General features: G+C 37.1%; 2 protein-coding genes across 5 annotated transcripts in view; one reads left to right on the plus strand and one right to left on the minus strand.

The window, feature by feature from the left end:
* LOC121075679 (centromere protein P) overlaps positions 1-10,616 on the plus strand; it is a 138,826-nt gene extending 128,210 nt beyond the window's left edge. For all 3 annotated transcript variants that reach the window (XM_040569189.1, XM_040569190.1, XM_040569191.1), the window contains 3 exons: positions 8,036-8,115; positions 9,864-9,955; positions 10,261-10,616. In XM_040569189.1, the coding sequence (XP_040425123.1) occupies positions 8,036-8,115; positions 9,864-9,955; positions 10,261-10,382 (294 nt within the window). In that variant the 3' untranslated portion in view covers positions 10,383-10,616. The remainder of the gene's footprint in view (positions 1-8,035; positions 8,116-9,863; positions 9,956-10,260) is intronic.
* Positions 10,410-18,898, minus strand: part of IPPK (inositol-pentakisphosphate 2-kinase) — a 29,718-nt gene continuing 21,229 nt past the window's right edge. For both annotated transcript variants that reach the window (XM_040569184.1, XM_040569185.1), the window contains exons 9-13: positions 17,967-18,246; positions 16,729-16,879; positions 15,280-15,382; positions 14,680-14,759; positions 10,410-13,829 (exon numbers count right to left, since the gene is read on the minus strand). In XM_040569184.1, the coding sequence (XP_040425118.1) occupies positions 13,604-13,829; positions 14,680-14,759; positions 15,280-15,382; positions 16,729-16,879; positions 17,967-18,246 (840 nt within the window). In that variant the 3' untranslated portion in view covers positions 10,410-13,603. The remainder of the gene's footprint in view (positions 13,830-14,679; positions 14,760-15,279; positions 15,383-16,728; positions 16,880-17,966; positions 18,247-18,898) is intronic.

Here is an 18,898-nt window from a genome sequence, read left to right on the forward strand (position 1 = left end):
GAGCAGCAGCATCAAGAGGTGATGCTCAGTTGGAGCCTAGGGGTAGTGCGGGCTGTCTGGTGTGGGAATGCAAAGGCTCTGAAGGCAGAGCAAGCAAGCCTCTGCAAGTCTTTTCTGTTCTAGAGAAGTGTGCTCTCATTTCCAGTTTGCCCATTTACTATAGAAAAAAAGACAAGGAATAAAGGAATAAAGTGCCACTGCCTTGGTGCTGTTACTTTAGAAATGTTGTTTTGTAAATGTGCACTCATCATTGCTCAGGAGTATAATTTTTCATAAACTAGAGGAAATCCCTTGCCTCAACAATTGTAAAGGGAAATAATGCATATAAGGTTCATTGCTTCCCCACCAAGAAAAAAAAGAAAAGAAAAAACATTTGCAACTTCTGTGTTCACTGTTTATTGTGTACCTCTTCCTGTTCTTTTAGAGGTTTCATTTTAATTGTTTTTCCTCACATTAAAAAATAAATAAATAGACCTCTAGTATGTATTTAATTTATTCCTAGTCTCCTGTAATTAGGTTGCAAATAACCATGTGGTTACCATATGACAAAGTGGTATTGAAAGGAAATGCTTTATAAGATGCACAGCAGTATGTGTGCGTGGGTGTAGGTAATGCAGGTTTAGTTCTTCCGTAGGTATGCAGCCTAGGTACAGTTATGAAAATGCAAACAGTATGTTAAAATTAATACAGTTATATCAAGAAATGTGTACGTGCTATACTGAGGTGCTTGGGATGTTAAAAGAAAGGTCTTTCGCTGCCTCCATTTTCTCAAGAGGGGGTAGATGAGTAGCTGACAGATGCTTCTTGTTATATACGCCACAGCAGCTTGTTTTACCAAGCAGAAAGTACTGCATTACTTTCACCTTCAATCAGGTGGCACATTGTGGTTATTAGACTGTCAGTGCACCTTTGTAATGTATGTATATACATACACGTATTAGCAGTAAGTGTGTGCTATACATGTACCAGCCTCTGTAGTCTTTATTCAGGCAATGAGAAGAAGAATTCAGCTGACTTCAGTCCCTCAGACTTCTCTACTGGCCAAAAACAGTACAGAAAAATGAGTAAAATTACAAGGGAACAGTACAATTTTTGGAAGGGAATCTGCTTTTCATTTTGAGGGGAACAGTGACAAACTGAGCCATATACTGCAGAAATCATGGTTGAATAAAGTATGAAAAATAACGTTATGGAAATGTGCAAAAGGAAAATAAAGGGCAACGGAAATAGAGTGGTGGCTGAAAAAGGTGAAGCTGTAATCAACTGAAGGATAAAAAAAAAAAATAATAAAGAAACTTCTTTGTCAATTTGCTGCTGCTACAGAGGCGTTGGGCTGGTGATGAGAAAAGACTTCCTCCCAGGTACCAGGTATTGGGTACTATTTTAAGGCATTGACCTGACCTCAAGGTGTTGAGGTATGCTGTATGAGTCACGCTTAATTAAGTGATCTGCAACTAACTCCAGTCCGCTGGAAACAAAAGACCTGCAATTAGGTGGATACAGAGCAATTTCCATTCAAAGCAACCAGCTGTACATATACATGCTACTGGAGGAATCCAGGCTTATCCTGAGCTTGTAAGGAAATCTTGGTAAACTTTTTGGGCAAAGATTTTCCCTGTCAAGTGTGGCATTTGTAGTGCTATTCCTGCATCACTTGTGGTTTTAGCTTTACGTGAAGCAAACTGGTCGCTGTGCAAGACGTTATATGACGGTTACGTAGACAAAACTACTTTTTCCTTGTGTGTGTCTTTTTTGTAGAGTTGGTCGTTGGTTCTGAGCACACTTGGGGTTTGTGTAATTTACAGATTGCCAGCAGGACTGTTCTAGTCAAGGAAAATGTTTACTTAGATAGGAGCTGTGTTTATTCTGAGACATAATTGTGAGTGGTGCAGTTTCATAAATCCCTTTTGCAAACAGTGCTTTTATGCTGTGTAATTTAGGTGAAGGGGAAGAGTGCATTGTCTTGGTTTCAGTTCCCTTAATTGCACAAAATGAGACCCTGTCATGACTTTTGAGGTCCTTTATGCTTTAAACTTTCAATGTACCATTCTTTAAATAGTTGAAGATAACATAATTCTAGCCCTTGTAAAGCAATTTAGGCAGTCCTCAGTGTAGAAATTATATCTTTATTATATATCTATATATCTTTATATCCATATAGATACAGCATGCAAAAACACACGATACATGTTGGGTTATTTTTCTAAGAACTGGGTCTTAGAAGCAGCTAGAAAGTAGTAAAAACTTTTCTAATAGCTGCTTAAAAAATTAATACTGTTTTTTCACAAACTGATTTTGCTTTTAATCAGAGTTTTAATGAAATACTATCTCCATGCCTACACTGCTATCCCTAACACCTTGATTGATCATAAGGCTTTTAACAAATGCAATTTAACCTTTGTTGAACTGCATTTAAAACACATTTTTATTTTGAGGACCCCAGGTTACACAGGTCAATAGCTTATAGTACAGATCTTGGTGCTTTCCAGCTTTAGGTCTCCTTACCTTGTTCAACCCAGTTATGTTGGTTGTGTTTGTAGGAGCTCAAGCTTCTTGAGGCTTTTTTTGTACCGAAGTCTTCAATTCTGTCCTTCTTTCCCTTTTCTAATTCTATCATCCACATTTTATTGTTTAAAAAACAGCTTTTGTCAGGTATTCTCATGCAGTAGTACAACTAATTTTCATAGCTATAATTTGATACGTATCCCAGTTGCTACAAATTGATATTTATGCTTATCCAAAAATAAAAGCATGCTGCCATCTTCCTAAATATGTGATGATGATTTGATGAAAGTTGATGTGCTCTGATGTGCTAGTAATGTTTGTAGATTTATGCTTTAACTGAGACTTTCTTAAATACATTGTTTACTTCCTGAAAAGATTGCCATATTTCCTCTGATTTAAATAATTGATATTAATTTAGAACATTGTCATTTCAGGAATGAACCAAACTGTCTTTGTCTCCACCATGTGAAGCGGTGATGCAGAAGCTAACAGTACGCCCCTTTCTAGCATCCTGTCGTTAGAACATCCTATTGTGACCACAATTTTTTCCAATCCTTTGGGTGGTGCTGAGGCCTCAGCAGTCCTGTTTTCCTCATGTTTCTGTGACTGTTACTTAACTCTGACAGTTCTGGAATCTCATTTTGACCAAGAGGCCAATAGGAAAATATAATTTAAGCATACACAGCCCTCCCCATACCATCAATGTTATTAATCCAATAGATAAAAAAGGATGAGAATGAATAGAATTTATTGTGTTATCAGTTTTTAAAAGGTCTTTTAAAATTTTAAGCATGATCTCGGCATGAGAAGAGGCTGTAAATGGAGTCTTATCTCTCGTGGAATTACCGTATAATTAGACAAGACTGCAGAAGGTGGAGCTGAACCATTGGTTTTGGGTAGTGCTAGAGGCCACTTGAGAAAACCAGCACCTGACCTGCTGGTAACTGTATTCAGCAAGGTTGTACAGGGTAGCATATTCCTGCGTGTTCTGGATATGAACACACACAAAAATTACTGGAGAAACATTGCTTTTTAGGCCATCTTTCAGTCCTCAAAAAGCTTCGAGGAGACTATATTTAGGTAGAGTTGATTTTCATTTCAAAAGAAGTCTCAAAAAAATGCAAGGATAAATCTTTGTTCTATATTCATGTTGGTGACAGCTGTCTTGCAGAGTAACATCTTTCAGTTAATTGAAATGCATTAATAAATGTATTATCCAATATCTAAAAATGAAACTACTCCAAGTGACTAAAATTACATTTCTAGAAAGAAAATCTATTGAAAGTGTGTATGCAATTTTCGGTTTATAACAACGTAGTTTTTGACTTGAGAATAAGAATTATTGGTGAGGTTAGCACCAAATACTCTATCAATATGCAAAAGAACAGATAAACTGTAAGAGCAGATCTCATAAATGGAACTGTAATTACCTTGCTAGCACAGGACTTAGTAAAAGTAGAAATGCAAAATAATTTCCAAAAATGTGCTTGCTGCACTTTTGTCATGTGGTGATTGCTGCTTTTAGGGATCTGCAGATCTCGATAATGGGAATGTTAAAATGATCTCAGGCAGCATGTCTGTGCTGGGCAGGTGCCGGAGTCCTGGCACAGGCTGCCCTGAGGTGCTGAGGGCTCCTCCTTGGAGATCCCCAAAAGCCGCCTGGGCATGGGGCTGGGCATCCTGTGCTGGAGCAGAGGGTTGGACCAGGCGACCTCCAGGGGTCCTGCCAGCCTCAGCTGCCCTGGGATTCTGGGATTCCCTTTGCATTACTTGAGTTAGACTATTGTAGTTCAGTAATTAGGCTGTGTTAAAACCAGAGAATGAGGCTGTTGGAGACAGAGCTACTTTTAGGTCAGACCATCTCATCAGGAGCATGTGGAGCCAGTACCCTGGGATGTCCTACCCCAGGATGTCCTATGTTTGGTGGCTGCTTGTTGTTAAGGGATTGACCTGAATTTTTGCATTGGTTAGCAGACTGGTTACTGTGGGCTTGAATGTTTAATGCTTCTGAAATGTAATCATGTTGTTATTGGTATTCTACAGTAGCTAGAACTTTCATCATTTTTTTGCAAATAACTTGTGTTTGAATTCCTGAATTTATATTGATATTAGTAAAGGCCTTGATGCTACCAGGATGTGTATTACTTCATCGGATGATGTGCAGTTGAGCTAAACAAACATAAACTTCCCTGTATCAGAGCCAAAGTGTAGCATTTTTGATAAAGTTGGAAGTAGCTTACGATTACAGACGGATTCCTGGTAGCATGACTTACTTAGCAGTCTTTATGTACAGTACTTCTTACGGAACTCAAAATTAGTAGCAGTGTGAACTCTTGTTCCATCTAAGAGCAGAGCACTGTGTGTTCTTGGTGAATGGTCTAGAAGGAAATTTGCCAGCTTTTAGATGGCAAGCTGAATATTTTTAAATATCATTCTTAGAAAAGCTCTAGTATGCAGAAAATTGCAATGCAGATTTAAATAGTTGAAGAATAATGTGTTTTGATTAAAAACACATACGAGAAGTTTATTCACTCAGATTGCCCTGTGTGTGTGTGCACGTGTCTGTGTAAAATCTGCCATGGGAGCAAGTGAAGATCATGTATTCAATCATGATGAGTCCCTTCATGATTCGAGGCTATTTCTGTTATTTTTGTCTTCTGACAAAAAAGTTCCCATAGGATCCCTACTTGGACTCCTGAAGGATCTGGAAAAACTATTTCCGTCCAAAATAATAATAGCATGGGCTTTGGGGTTTGATCATGAACTGACATTTAAAAGTCATCTGAGGAAAGATACTTTGTGATTGAAGTCAGTTTTTGTTTAATGCAGTGGTAGCTGATCTTTCCCATCTGGTATCACAGTACTTGACGTGACATCTTCAGTTGTCCTCTGTCCAGCTTGTGAGATTCCCTAGGAGTTACTTCCCAAGAGACCCGCCAGTGGATCAGGTCATTCTGTTTCTCCAGTTATTGCTTGGCTTTCCTTATCCCCAGGGGAAAACCTAGAAAACTGGCAGCTACACAGAAGAGAATATGAGGGGAAAACCCAGTACCTACAGAGTGTATTTTGAAGTGTGGTCATGTAAGGACTATGGCAGCTTTTGCCTACTCTCTGCCTGACTTTTCCGTGCTTGTGCCAGATGCACACGTTTCACCTGAGCCATAGTCATTACATTTTACACATGGCGCAGGAAAGGCAGATGGTGATACTGTTTCCTGGCTCTCAAATGGTCAGCGTTTAACATTGCTCGCTTACCCTCGGATGCTGTAGCTTGACTTGCTGCTTCTGCCGCATCCTCATGCTGAGGAGTCGGCCAGGGAGAGGAGCACATCCTTGCCTAGCTCTGGGTGAGGCACTGCCTCGTGCTGCTCCAAACCCTTCAGTTTTAGAATGTAATGTGCCTGAAAAGAGATGTGGGTATTTCTGTTTTGGCTTTTTTGGGTGTTTGATGGATTGCTAAGATAGGATCTTTCCTGCTAAGAAGCTGGATTTTATCCCAAACCCTGTGAATGACACACAAGATCAGATTCTCACAGCCTTCAGACTAATTGCCAAAACTCTTGCATTTAGTAAGGCACAGAACAACTGCTTCCTGTGTGCAAAACTCAACAAAGCAGTCGCTCCCATGTACAAGGGAGGAAAGTCGTGTATTTTGTGATCTCCTTGAGATACCTCTGGTTTCCGTACAAAAAATACCACCCACTAGTTGGGGGTAAAAGCACCAATTATGGCAGCTGCATGGGAGCTCACCTCCAAACAAGCAATGGGTGCATTCTGCATTTTGAAAATGGGAACTCTTACCTAGTTTCTCTAATCTGTTTTCTGTTGTGATTCCCAAAGGTCTCAGTATGGGCGGATGAAGATTAAGCGTGACTCAGTACTTAGCTATGCTGTACTTGAGATCTCTTGTAAACGAGGAACTTAAGAGTTGAGTTCAGCAGATACAAGCAGTCATAATTTTTAGGGTTTGCAACCTGGAACTAAAGAGACTCCTAGATTCTGAGACCCTCAATGCCAGACAAACAAAGGCACATAGCCCATCTCTTTGATATTCCTTATTGAGAAGGAAAGCCTGAAAAACTTTTGGCATCAGAGGAGCATAATTCCACAGGGAATGAAGCTGAAAAAAATCATTGTGTTGTTAGGCCAGTGTCGTTTTTGTGCTGTAACTACTATGCACTTTGTTGCCTTTTATACATCTTTGTTCTCAGAGTGCATCGTGGTCTTTATCCCCATAATAATTACAGTACTAGATACTCTAAAAACTTAAATTGGCAAATTCCATGTGTTTTATGTCATTTGGCATTCTGCACAACCCCCCTTCAGTTTGTCATAAATTCCTACAACAGAGCAAGTTCACATCTGGTAGCAATTTCAGTACGCCAGATGAGGTGTAATCCTATAAAACCTAACTCATTTTCTCCAGCGCCTTTCAAGATGAGCTCTCCTGCTCCTTTTCCATCAGACATACCACTTGCCCTCTGAGCTCTGCAGAATGACTTAGACTGACAGTCTTTTCACACTTCATATAAAGTGCGGGTTTTGGAACACGGGTTAGTATCAAGTACATAAGACAGTACAAGCAAGTAGAGTGTTAAAGTCCTCAACATAACAAGCTGAGTCTTTTTTTCCCTTTTTTTTTGCAACAGCATGTTCCTGCAGGATACAGTAATTAAGTGTTTGTTCTCAGTATTTTGATGCATATGGAGCTCCTCTTATTCTTTGAGTAAATTGTCATCTTACATACTGCCTAATATCTGAAAGATGCACACATAGCTACTATTTGGGTTTTTCTTGTACATAACTTTTGCTAAGACTATTTAAAAGCATGTGTTTTGGGTAATTCAAGATATTCATATTGAAGACTGCAAAATATTAAATGCAGTAACAAAACAGTAATGGAATGACTGCTGTGATCCATCTTAGCACACTGCAGTAATTGTAGATAGCTCAAATTCCCGGTAAAGTGGCTGTTTAACAGCAGTCAATCGTTTTATGTCTTCTGTAGTTTTCTGCTGTCCCATTAGATTTTGAGAAGTGGTTACTTTAGCATCTCATTGCCTTTATATTGAGCTTGCCAATTCTGTTTCTCAAAAGGAATATCGAGAGTATCATACAGTAAGATTTAACTAAATCACAGAGGTTTGGTTTGTGGATTTTTTGTGAAACAGCGATGTATTATAATGTGTTATTAAACCAAATTAACAGAACTTAGTTTAAAATGTTATTTCACACTTTCCTACGTCTTGCACTAGGACTTCTCAGACCTGTTTGCTCATGCATGATCCTGTTTTTATTGTGAGGTTACCAAATTAAATGTCTGTTGATATCATATGAATGATACTTTAAAAAAATACAAACATCAGAATTTTTAACAATTACTATTGTTACTTCTAACTATTAAATACATAAGTTAATAGTGGCAGTATATTAAAGTCCCTTGCAATGGGACATTACTAGCTAGAAGCCTCTTTGTCTACTATGATTTTTGTGACCTAATTTATACCCTTTTGAATCTGTTTATTCACAGGCCAAATATCCTGACATTGTAGCCCTTCCAGAAGGACAACTGGGAGATTACATAATTCTAAGGAATCCTAAACTCTCAGGGTAAGGCAATACATAAATGGGATTTTGTTTGCATTGTTTTTAAGAAAAAGGGACAAATTTTACTTAATACTGTGGGGTGATTTTTGTAGATAAAGGATCGCAAAATGCACAGTGATAATCTCTAATAGTTCTCCTTGAAAATTAAGTTATTCTTTGCTTTGTAGAACTTCTTAAACACAGAGATTAGCTGATGCCTGTTACATTTTAGGGTTATAATGACACATTGAAAACAGTGAGAGAGAAAAAAAGAAGTAGTACATGTACAGGCTGTTTCCACGTTGCCTTCTTAGATAAGTCAAATCGCATTGCTACCTTGTGTGTCCACTGTTACATTTTAAGAAAAAAAATACTACTAATAATAAATAATAATATCTTGGTTTTGGAAGCTCATATTACAATGAAGAATTGAAATTCAAAATTCAGGAACGCGGGACGCAACCTTCCTCTCCTGCACCAGAAAACATATCAGGTTCAACTGCATTTGCTCCATCTTGGTTTTCTTTCTGAATTACATTACCAGAGCAATGGGCAGAGGACAGATCCTGAGGCCGACAGCCCCCTTAATGTGGCCGAGTGGGCTGCTGGCAAATTGCTTGTGTCAGATAAATCAGCAGTTTCTGCCCCTTGGCCCGAACAAAAGAGCTCATCCCTGCTAGTGCGAAGGCCTGCGTGCAGCCTGTCACACCCAGTGCTTACAGCTCTTACTTTTTTTCTGTGGGAGGAGGTGCAACGATCAGAAATCACTGAAGCAAAGCATAGTTCTTTGTTCTTCTTTCCATTAAAGAAAGTAAAGAAAATCACTTACCATTTTGCTGAAAACAGTTGCAGTTATATTCTTCCATTGTTTTATAAGGAAATCAGTTAGATAGAGGTGACCATTTCAATGTCATTTATTATTATTACTCTGCCAGGTTTATTTGGGCTTCCTGCTTGACATGTTCTGTCAGGTTTGGATTTTTAAATAATTTTAAAGGAAAAAACCTTTGAAGTTTCATGTAGCAAATGCAGTAATGCAGATGGGTTGTTTCAAAGCAGCAAAGGTACCACTAATGTTTTAGACTGATCTCTGTATATTCCACTAGAAAAACTCTTAGCCTGCCAACTGTCTAACTGTTCACTTTTATTACAGTATAGTGATCTTGTCCCACTGCCAAAGCTGGAAATAAGGCAGAACACCAGAAACACTCTTGGAATAATGGGAGGGTCTAGGGACACAGGGATCTAGGCCTTGGCTGTATTTATCTCTGTGTATTATTCTAAAAGGGCCATAAACTCTGTAGGGGTGGATCTTATTGCAAGCCCAGAATATCACTCTGTTTATGCAAACATTTCTTCTGAAATGATTTTGTTTTCATGCTCTATCTAGCACAGTATTAGACCACAGGTTGCAGAGAAATCTTCTCTTTCTTGCATACCATACTCCTTTTACCACTGCTCTGTAAACTTAAAATTTGTAAGAGACAAAACCAAGAACTAGGGGAAAAAATCCTCTTGAAGTTTAAACGTTGAATGTACCAGGAAATGAAGTAATAACCATCCCTTGTCAACAAATTACCAATTTTCCTTGGTTCAAAAATCTAAATTTTTCTGATTCCTAAATACAAAGATCTGTAAGTTTCGTTACCTGACATGAATTTTGTTTAAGAGCACAATGAGCGTGAACCTCCTGAATCCCATACTTTTTCTGCTTTTAAGAAACTAAGACAGTTGCCCAGTTAACAACTAAGTGTTCTCTGGATATGATACAGGTTTGAATTAATGATTGTCTGGAAGATACATATAGATGAAGAAGGGAGAACTACACCTGTCCTGGACCTTCTGACTAAAGTACCAGAGCAAGGTAACATCATTCTCTGCAGAGACAGACCATTTCTGAACTTTTAAGGAGAATGCCTATCCCTTTCTTTGCCCAGCATCTGTTTAGATAAAATATATCTTGCAGAGCCCAGCCAGACCAACAAATCCAAATCTAGCAAACAGATGAGCTTCACCTCCTGCATATTTACTTTAAAGGGGCTTGCAAAAAAAGTGTCTTCTTTTAGACAGCAGATAACCTGTCTTACCCTAAAATGCAAGCCTAACAGCTACTTTCAGTAACAGCATACCTGTTTGAAAATAATGTTCACTTTTACATTATTCTTGTAGTCTTGGAGCAGAAAATGGCACCTATTGAAAATGCACCTACGGGCTTCCGAAGCATGCTGCTGTTGTTTGGAATTGAGACAACTATTGAGAATCTGATCAAAGTGACTGGCTTGGAAAAATGAATTCCAGCATTGCTTATAAGAGGTAGCAATTTCAAAAGTAGTTTTAATTAAGATATTGTGTTATGCAGTCTATAATTTTATTGAATATAAACATTAAGTTATTTTCCATTTAGAAACCATACTCATAAAACATGCTATCTGTACAATTATGGCACGTTATATATAAATTGTCATGACATGAAAATAAATACAGCCATTTAAATACAAAAATGCCAAATAAAATAGTTACATGTACAGAGTGATTTCATTATAAATTTATCTTTCTGAATCATTAATGTACCAGAGTGGTTTATCTTTTTAACATTTTCTAGATAGCTGGAAAGTGTTAAAAGATCATGCACTGTCAAAATCAAGTCCATAAGAAGTGGAAATTTCATTCACAGCTCTGTAAAAGTACAGTGATTTTAAAATGACTAGAGAACAGTAAGAGACTCCTAGAACAAAGAGTTAAATAGCTTTCTTATTAAATTAGGCTGGAGGCAGGCAAATAATTTGAAGATTTTTCAATAAATATTATGCTAAAAAAATGTAATTGTATGAAGTAACTTTTTTCCATAGCATAAGTTTTGGGTAGAAACAGCATTAAACTAAACAAGAAAGGACCATTATTACTGTCATAACAAGAAGTTCAGTACTGTTTGCTGTGAACACTAGTTAATTTTTTGTTTGTTTGTTTTACTTGTGGGAAAAATTCTAGTAGATAACTCACTATGAAAGCACCACATTTCATACCTTTGTCCCTGAAGAAGCAAAACAGAATAGACAGACATCTTGTAATCTTCCTTCACTTCCGTCAGAGGTACCATTAGCTGATTTGTGAACTCAGTGTTTTTCAAGAGTTACTGCCAAATGACATTGTCCAAACCAAATCTATACAATCTGAAATTGCGTACTTCTTACATAGAGAGTAACAGTTGTTCCTAGAATCAAGGATCAAAGATAAGAACTATGTGGAATCTTGAGTAATTTTAAGAGACTTCCTTTTCAAGCCCATAGCTGCTATAATCATGCAAAAGTAGTGCTACTGCCTGGTCTGTATGTAACTTATGACAAAAGTACACAGCAGTCATGAAATAGGTGTAGAAAACAAGAATTAAACCTACTAATTTCAAAGCCATAGTATGTTTATAATACCATAATTTTAATAAGCCACTATGTGATCATTGAAATAGTCTCCTACTGTTCTGGAAGGTTAGGAAAAACTGACAGAACAGATTGGTTTATGTTAGAATCTACAGTGTAACAATGCCAGAGATTAAGTTTTGATGAACAGCAGCTCTGTAAAATATATCATTAGATATAAGGCAGACTAATTTCAAGTTTGGAATGCAGCAGAAAGGCAAAATTCATTGCTACTTTACCCACTGACATATTACTGGTTTAGCTAGTTTTGTGCAACCTTTACTTTATTTCATCTTTATCTCTTTCTTGCATGAAAATGAAACTGTTTATCAGTAAACACACTTCTGTTTGCATACGAAATGTGTTTAAAGTTACAGCATAAAAAAAAAAAGCTGCAGATAATCTTTCCCCAACTTCTCTAACAATTGGAGGGTTTCTGATATTAAAAAAATGGACCTCTTTTCCCCTGGTTTTCTTTCAAAAGAAGGGGTTATTACCATTGTCAACTACAAGCTTATTACACTGTTGTAGTATCACATTTAAGTAAGAGGAGCCCGCGACCCTATTCCAGAAAGGCATACTATCACCTGGAAGTGGACTATAAGCCTGCTAATATAATTCACTTCCCACTACAAAGCCCTACTGCTGTATGATTGGTGTTATTCTGTATTTCATACTTCTTCCTTGATTTGAGCCAATCTACAGCATTTTACAGTTTTGCTTTTTAGATTTCAGGTAAAATGGAACAATTCAAACATCACATTGAGATCCTAATATAAATACATTTTTTAAAATGTTAGCCTACATTATTTTGAAAAAATATTACCAGTAATACTGTATACAGGTAACAGTAGCCGTGTACAGATAACAACACAGCAGTTCGCTGTAGCTTGAATAACATCTCTCTGCACATTTTAGGGAGTGTAATCCCCAAGCATGTGGGAAAAGTGGCTATAGATTTTATCACACTACCCACAGTTTTGAGTGTATCCTCAGTTTCCAACTCAGGATCTTCTTTGCGGATGGCTTACTGCAACATCTCACGGGCTTTCAGCTGTACATATCAATGTTTACAAAGTAAAGTCATCGTTAAGTTGCTGAAGTAGTGATACAAACTTAGTTCCAGTACTCATCATGAGACAGTGACCCCCCCCCCACCCAGCTTCTGATACTGTCACCTTTTTTCCTGTCACTTAAAAAGAACAAGCCTGAAAGCAGATGGTCATGCTACACAATAGGTGGGATGTCAGTGAAATAATGCCACGCAAATGCAAAAAGCAATTGACACGTTCTGAAAGACCTAAAGTGATCTGGAAAATTCAGAATATATTATTCCTATCGCTCAATTTCTATTAGGTAAGAGCGAGCTGTGGTTTCACCTTAAATAGCAGCACATAACATATAGAAAATAAAAGACCAATATGTCAAGACAAGTTAAGCTCAGCTATCACATAAAATTCAAAAATGCTTACCTTTAACCCTTTTCACTTAGTTTCAGAAGCTTTAGGTAGATACAAAGTGATCACAAAACTTCTGGAGGCAGTCTGGTTGTTCTTAACCTCATGCATTAGTACTTAAGTGTTCTGCAATAACATGGTAGTTCCATAGATCAGTAACACTTGAACAACCACTTCAGTTGTATTTTCAGTGGACTTAATGCTAAAGTTTAATATTAGGTTTTGTCAGAGCATTTCTTCTTCCTAGTAGGTATGAGCACAAACGCCAAGGCAATTCTCTTGTTAGTAATTAGGTTTTCTATGTTAGTGCAACACCTCAGAAAACCTGTAATTCTGTGCTCTTTCAATTCTAAGGAAGTGGACTTTTAGTATTATTTTGATCTGTCCTCTAGTTTCAAGGTATGGCATGTTATCTGTTCTTTCATATTAAATACATTCATTTAGGTTACATAGCAAATGCATGTTTTAGTGCTATTCCATGTCTTTGAAAAGGCATACCAATTAGAAACCATTTCTTAAAGCAAAAAACATTCACAGCTGAAAAATGCACCGAACACAATAGAAAAAAAAATCACCATAATTGTATTCCATTACTCTCTCACTTTGCAGTGTGTTCAAATGAAAATAACCTTAAGGAAACAGTTACACTTTGTGGAGAACCAATGTGCAGTCTTCGTTCTCCTTGAAGAGACTGGACATAACTGGGTCATCTTTGGCCTGTACATTCTTCAAATAATAGTTTACTATCTTGCCATCGAGTTTGTACTGATGAGGAATGCTTTCATACGGTTTAAGATCAAGGTCCAGGACAGAAACAGAGAAAGTGAATCTTGATTTGGATGCTAGTACCACAGGTCTTTGCTCAGAGCTGGAAAACAAAACCGTATTGCACATCTGAGTCACCGAAATTAGGATTTTTCATTCACATGTCCCAAGTCCCCTTACCAACATGACTCTCGTATTTATTTTACAACTTTCATGAAAGCCTAAGAAAATAAATTTCAATGTAGCACTTAGGAAACTACAGCTCCAGCTTAAACAGTTTTAAAGTAAATTTGCTGGTTCTTCTTCCAGTCATTTTCCTTTCAGCTTCCATAGAGTTTAAGTCAAAATGTTACTCACAATTAGTCTGTCTCTGTATTTAGTGAATACACTAAATATCACTATTTCTAGGTGAGATTATATACAAATCGAGAGCCTTATTAACTAGCAGAAGCAGAAGAAATTACAAGCAAGACTTATTGCTGACAAGTCAGAACGGGTAACACTTTGGCAAAGCCTCTTGCCTTACAGTAGATGTCACCTCCTAATTATTGCCTTGTTTCTACTGATATGCTTAATATAGACTTCTGTTTTCTAATTAAACAGTTAAAAGCAACTCATCTAGAAAAAATCTCTCAGATGAGGACAGCAAGGCAGAAAAATTCTACCTAGTTAAATACCATGTATATCTACCATGAACAATCAACTCAAACTTCACGATGGGAGTAAATATAAAAGCTTGACCCTTCTATCAACTTAAAACTCTTCAAAAACAGACGTCTACCCTGTCTTAAATCAGAACCCTACCTTACCAATATGCCCACAGCCAAATATTTGGACACACACATACACAGGAAAAAAAAACTTTTCAACAGTTACATGAATTTACTGAACTGTGTAAATGAATCTTCAGATTCATAATGACTATGAGTCATTCAAAAGCAGATAACTCTTACCATTCGTCTTGTAGACAAGGTGAAAGGGAAATCATGATGGAGCAGTCTTTAGCAGTCATCGCTATTCTGTACTGTTGCACCTATACAACATAGAAATGACAAGAATTTTCCATTATTATTTGTATTTACCTTTATATAAAGCATATACCATTCTTAATGTTCTTGCAAAAGGCACTGGTACACTTAGTATATTACTATGTTGGTAGTTAAAGAGCTAGAAATTATCTCTATAGCAGATGTTTAGCAAGAACAAGTACTTTTACAGCATCCTGTGTAAGAACCGTGTTTATTTCTACAGAAATGTCTTTTCCCGAAGGCCAGAGAAGCATCTGGTCATGTAAATGCCTTCTCAGCCTAGACAGGAAATAACCAGCTTTTTTTTTTTTTTTTTCCATGAACAGGTGCTAAATATGTTTGGTTTGAAGTGTTTCTGCTACACAACATACAGCTTGGCACCCTGTCAAAACTAAGCACTTTTACCTGTACAAAATTCTAACAAGACAGGGGTGATGCTAACAGGCTATCCACTGTTTTCAGTTACACAAGTGTTTATTAAAAACTGTCAGACAAAAGTTTCAACAATATATACAGGAAAAGTACCTTTGTTAATGCAAATGCTATTGTCCCATCATCTTCAGTTGAAAGATCTAGCAGCTTCTCATAAAATGCTTCATTGTAAGGCCCATCTATCTGTAATGTACTTCTAAATAAATTTTAAAAGAAGATTTACAGACAGCCAAGATGATTTACTGATTGCCAGTGAGATCTTTCTTCAGCAGCCCAGATATTCCGATTAGAACATACCAACACGAACACCAGCAAAGATGGCAACAGGTTAATTAACACCCTGACCAGTCCCTATTATCCTCGCTTTGCTTAAGATCTGCTACTGTTTAGGTTTGGGTGTTTGTTTTTGGTTTGTTTGTTAGTTTGTTTTTAAGATGAATCACTCTTAATTCACTCTCACCTGTGTATCACAAAAACAGCATTTTTTAGTGAAAGTTATAAAGTTTCAAAGTTTGTAACTGTGGAAGTTCTCAGAAAGCCATGCTGAAAATAGTGGGGCATAAACTTTCTTACAAGACCCTGCTCCCCACCCCCTGGTTCATACTGTGTGCAGGTACTTGATGTGCTAGCAATGGAATGGCTTACTCGGTCTCCTTCCTTCCTATGTTAAATACCTGGACTCCTGAAAATATGAACCCATAAAAATGGAGTTTTAGAGCATACAAACACCACATAGACAGAAGACTACATTTTCAAGTGACTTGCTTCCCATACAAACATACAGGTAAGCCACACTGCAGATGATTTAAGCAGAACTTAAGGCGAATGCATTGCCTGCCAGAAGATAACCCTTCAAATTGCAACAAAGGAACCCAAAACACTCGAAGGGGCACAAAGCTGCACCATCTTGTAAGTGAAGCCAGAGTGCCCTCTTGTGAGCACTGGCAGAATTACAGGCAAGTTACCCCCTCAAGAATGCAAAGAAGTGTCAAAGTTCAGGCTTTTTATAGTGATTATTTCAACCAATAAGCCTTATTTTAGAACAAATGTAGCAGCTTGCAATATTCAATATTTGTTCACCAGGCATGATATATAGCAAGATAAAGATTCTTGTGTCTCAAGTATGATTTGATCGCTTGTGATCTGGCATTTTAAGCTACTCTTACTCTTAACAAGGTCAGGCTGAGCAAGAGCAGACATTAATTAGTCCATTATCCCTTCAAATGTTCTGTTACATCCTGCAAGTTCAGTTTGGATTGTTGCTGAATATCAAATTAAGGGTTTTAAAGGGCAGGTAGTAGGCAGACCAATACAACTTGAGAATGACTGTAAAAATGCCATTATTACTGCATCTAATGCCATTATCATCTTCCATGTTATCTGGCATTTCAAATTAGAGATTCAGAACGTGCAATACCATTAAGGACGGTGACATACAACATAGTGACATACAACATACCAAAAGATAACAAACAGTTGCATCTGCATAGATTGTCTTGTCTGCAAAGCTGTTTAATCAGAACTGAAGACACCAAATCTTACCTCTCTTCAGGAAACTCCTCTAAGTACTGTTCAACTCTATTGTACAAAGGATAGAGGCCTTCAATATCCAGCATGTCAAGCATCTGAGCCTGAAGGGTTTTATAAAGGAGACACCCCTTCGGTAAGCCAGAGCTTTCCAATTTATGTTTACCTAGAAGAAAATATATTTTCAAAAAAGGCAAGCATGATGTCTTTGTTTTGCTTCATTTTGCTATCACACGTATTTGTTGACAAAGCAAATCCAAATATGCTTCAGACCAGTCAAAGAAAAAAGCCAAAACACTTCCATTTCCAAACACTAACGTAACAGGTGCCTGTACTTAATTGCACATTTAAATAGCACATATTTGGCTGTAAAATGCCACACGTGGTATACAACTCTACAAATTATTCAAATGAAAACAAACACTTCCATTGCAATCTACTTGTTCACATCTACAAGAAATTTTTTGCGAGTTTTAAGCCACCACAAATTTGGTTTCAACAGTACAAACTGCTGGCAGAGAGTAATCTGGCAAATCAGAGTCTCTCTCGTATAAATTGAATCATATTTGATATTTGTGTAAGATAGACAGCTCTTTCTCCACACAGTACAGTAAAAAGCAACCAGCAGTAAAACAGATCTTCCTTAAAGCAGATCAAGAAGCACGCTATTTGTATAATTGGAGTAACTAGCAGCATCTTGAACAATTCAAACTTTACGAGGAAGTATCATGATTTACAGTCTTCCAGAAGCTCGCATTTCCCATTTTTCCCTCCAGTATTCATACCTTCTCTTTACCAGGAGTGGTGTAGTAGAAGAAAAGAAAGTGAGCTACACCCTAGCTGGCTAGTCTGACAGAAAGAGCAAGGAAAGGCAAGAAACCGGTGCTATGTAACAAACCAACAAAAGCAGCCAGACTTCATCACATACAACATAAAAATTCCCCAGTCATTTAAAATAATCTATTACTGTTATCAGCTCAAATGGGTATTTTCTTTAATTTATCCTCTGCTACCTTCTGAATTCATTTTTATCCCGGTCAGCAGGTACAGTGCTAAAAGTTCTCACTGCAAGGTCACACTAAAAACAATTATTTCGCAGCTATGCAGCTCAGAACTTTTTTTTTTTTTTAAAGAAAAAATCACTAAATTCCCACTATTTCAGTTCTCACACCAGTATTAAAGACCAAATGAGAGGCAAACATCCAAATCATGTGATAACAGTTATTGACACTGTTCAAGTAATTATTTCTTACCATTTCTTACTAGCTCCTTATTAAAAGCACTTGCTTCACAGTAGCTTCTTCCTTGTGAAACGGGAACTGTCTTCATATCACCTGCCCTGCAGGCATCAGTACTACTTAGTAGCGTCATAGTTATAACATGGATTAGTTCTTTAACAATTGTCCTTGTACAGTGTGGTCCACTGACCAATCCATTTGAAGGGAAAAAGAAAGGTTTTAAGTGACGAGCAAGTTCGTTCCAGTCAGATACACATTCCTGATCATCTTTACAGCCATAAATTAGTTCCCCGTTCTACAAATGAAAAAGAGAGATTGAGACACTTCATGAAATAGTTACTCATACTTAGTTAATCAAAGTATCAGATTTAATGTTTTTAAATAACACATGAAAGAGTATAACAGTATACATACAAACACACCCATTCCCAATCTCTTACAAATTTGCCCTCTTAAGTTTACTCAGATACCCCAGGTAACAACCTTTGAATTAGGACCAGAAATAAAACAAGCCATTTAAGTCACATGCTACTTACTCAACTTAATAAACTGTAAGTAATCAGAACATTAGAAGTGAAATGATACTTAGCTAGTTTTCCTATTTCTTCTTTTTGAATAATGTCAATAGTGAAAAAGTGCAATGTTAAACAACCTTCTTTTAAAAGCCAAATAGGAAAAGGAAAGCTATAATAAAAAGGGACAGAAAAATCATGATATTTACCTGCAGTCTAATAGTAAAATAGGACAGTTCATACAACTTTAAGTAATTCAAGTAGTTGGTTTAATACTTGAATAAATTGAAAATAATTTTATTTCTTAGAATTAATCTGAAAATCCACATAATCCATCACTTACTGCTTTATATTTTCCCTACATTACTTCCACATAAAAAGGTGACTCGCTACTTCTTCAGTGAGGCATGCTGTGCATTTGACTTGCATGAATGT

This window comes from Cygnus olor, chromosome 10 (assembly GCF_009769625.2).
Source record: "Cygnus olor isolate bCygOlo1 chromosome 10, bCygOlo1.pri.v2, whole genome shotgun sequence".
Lineage (NCBI taxonomy): Eukaryota > Metazoa > Chordata > Aves > Anseriformes > Anatidae > Cygnus > Cygnus olor.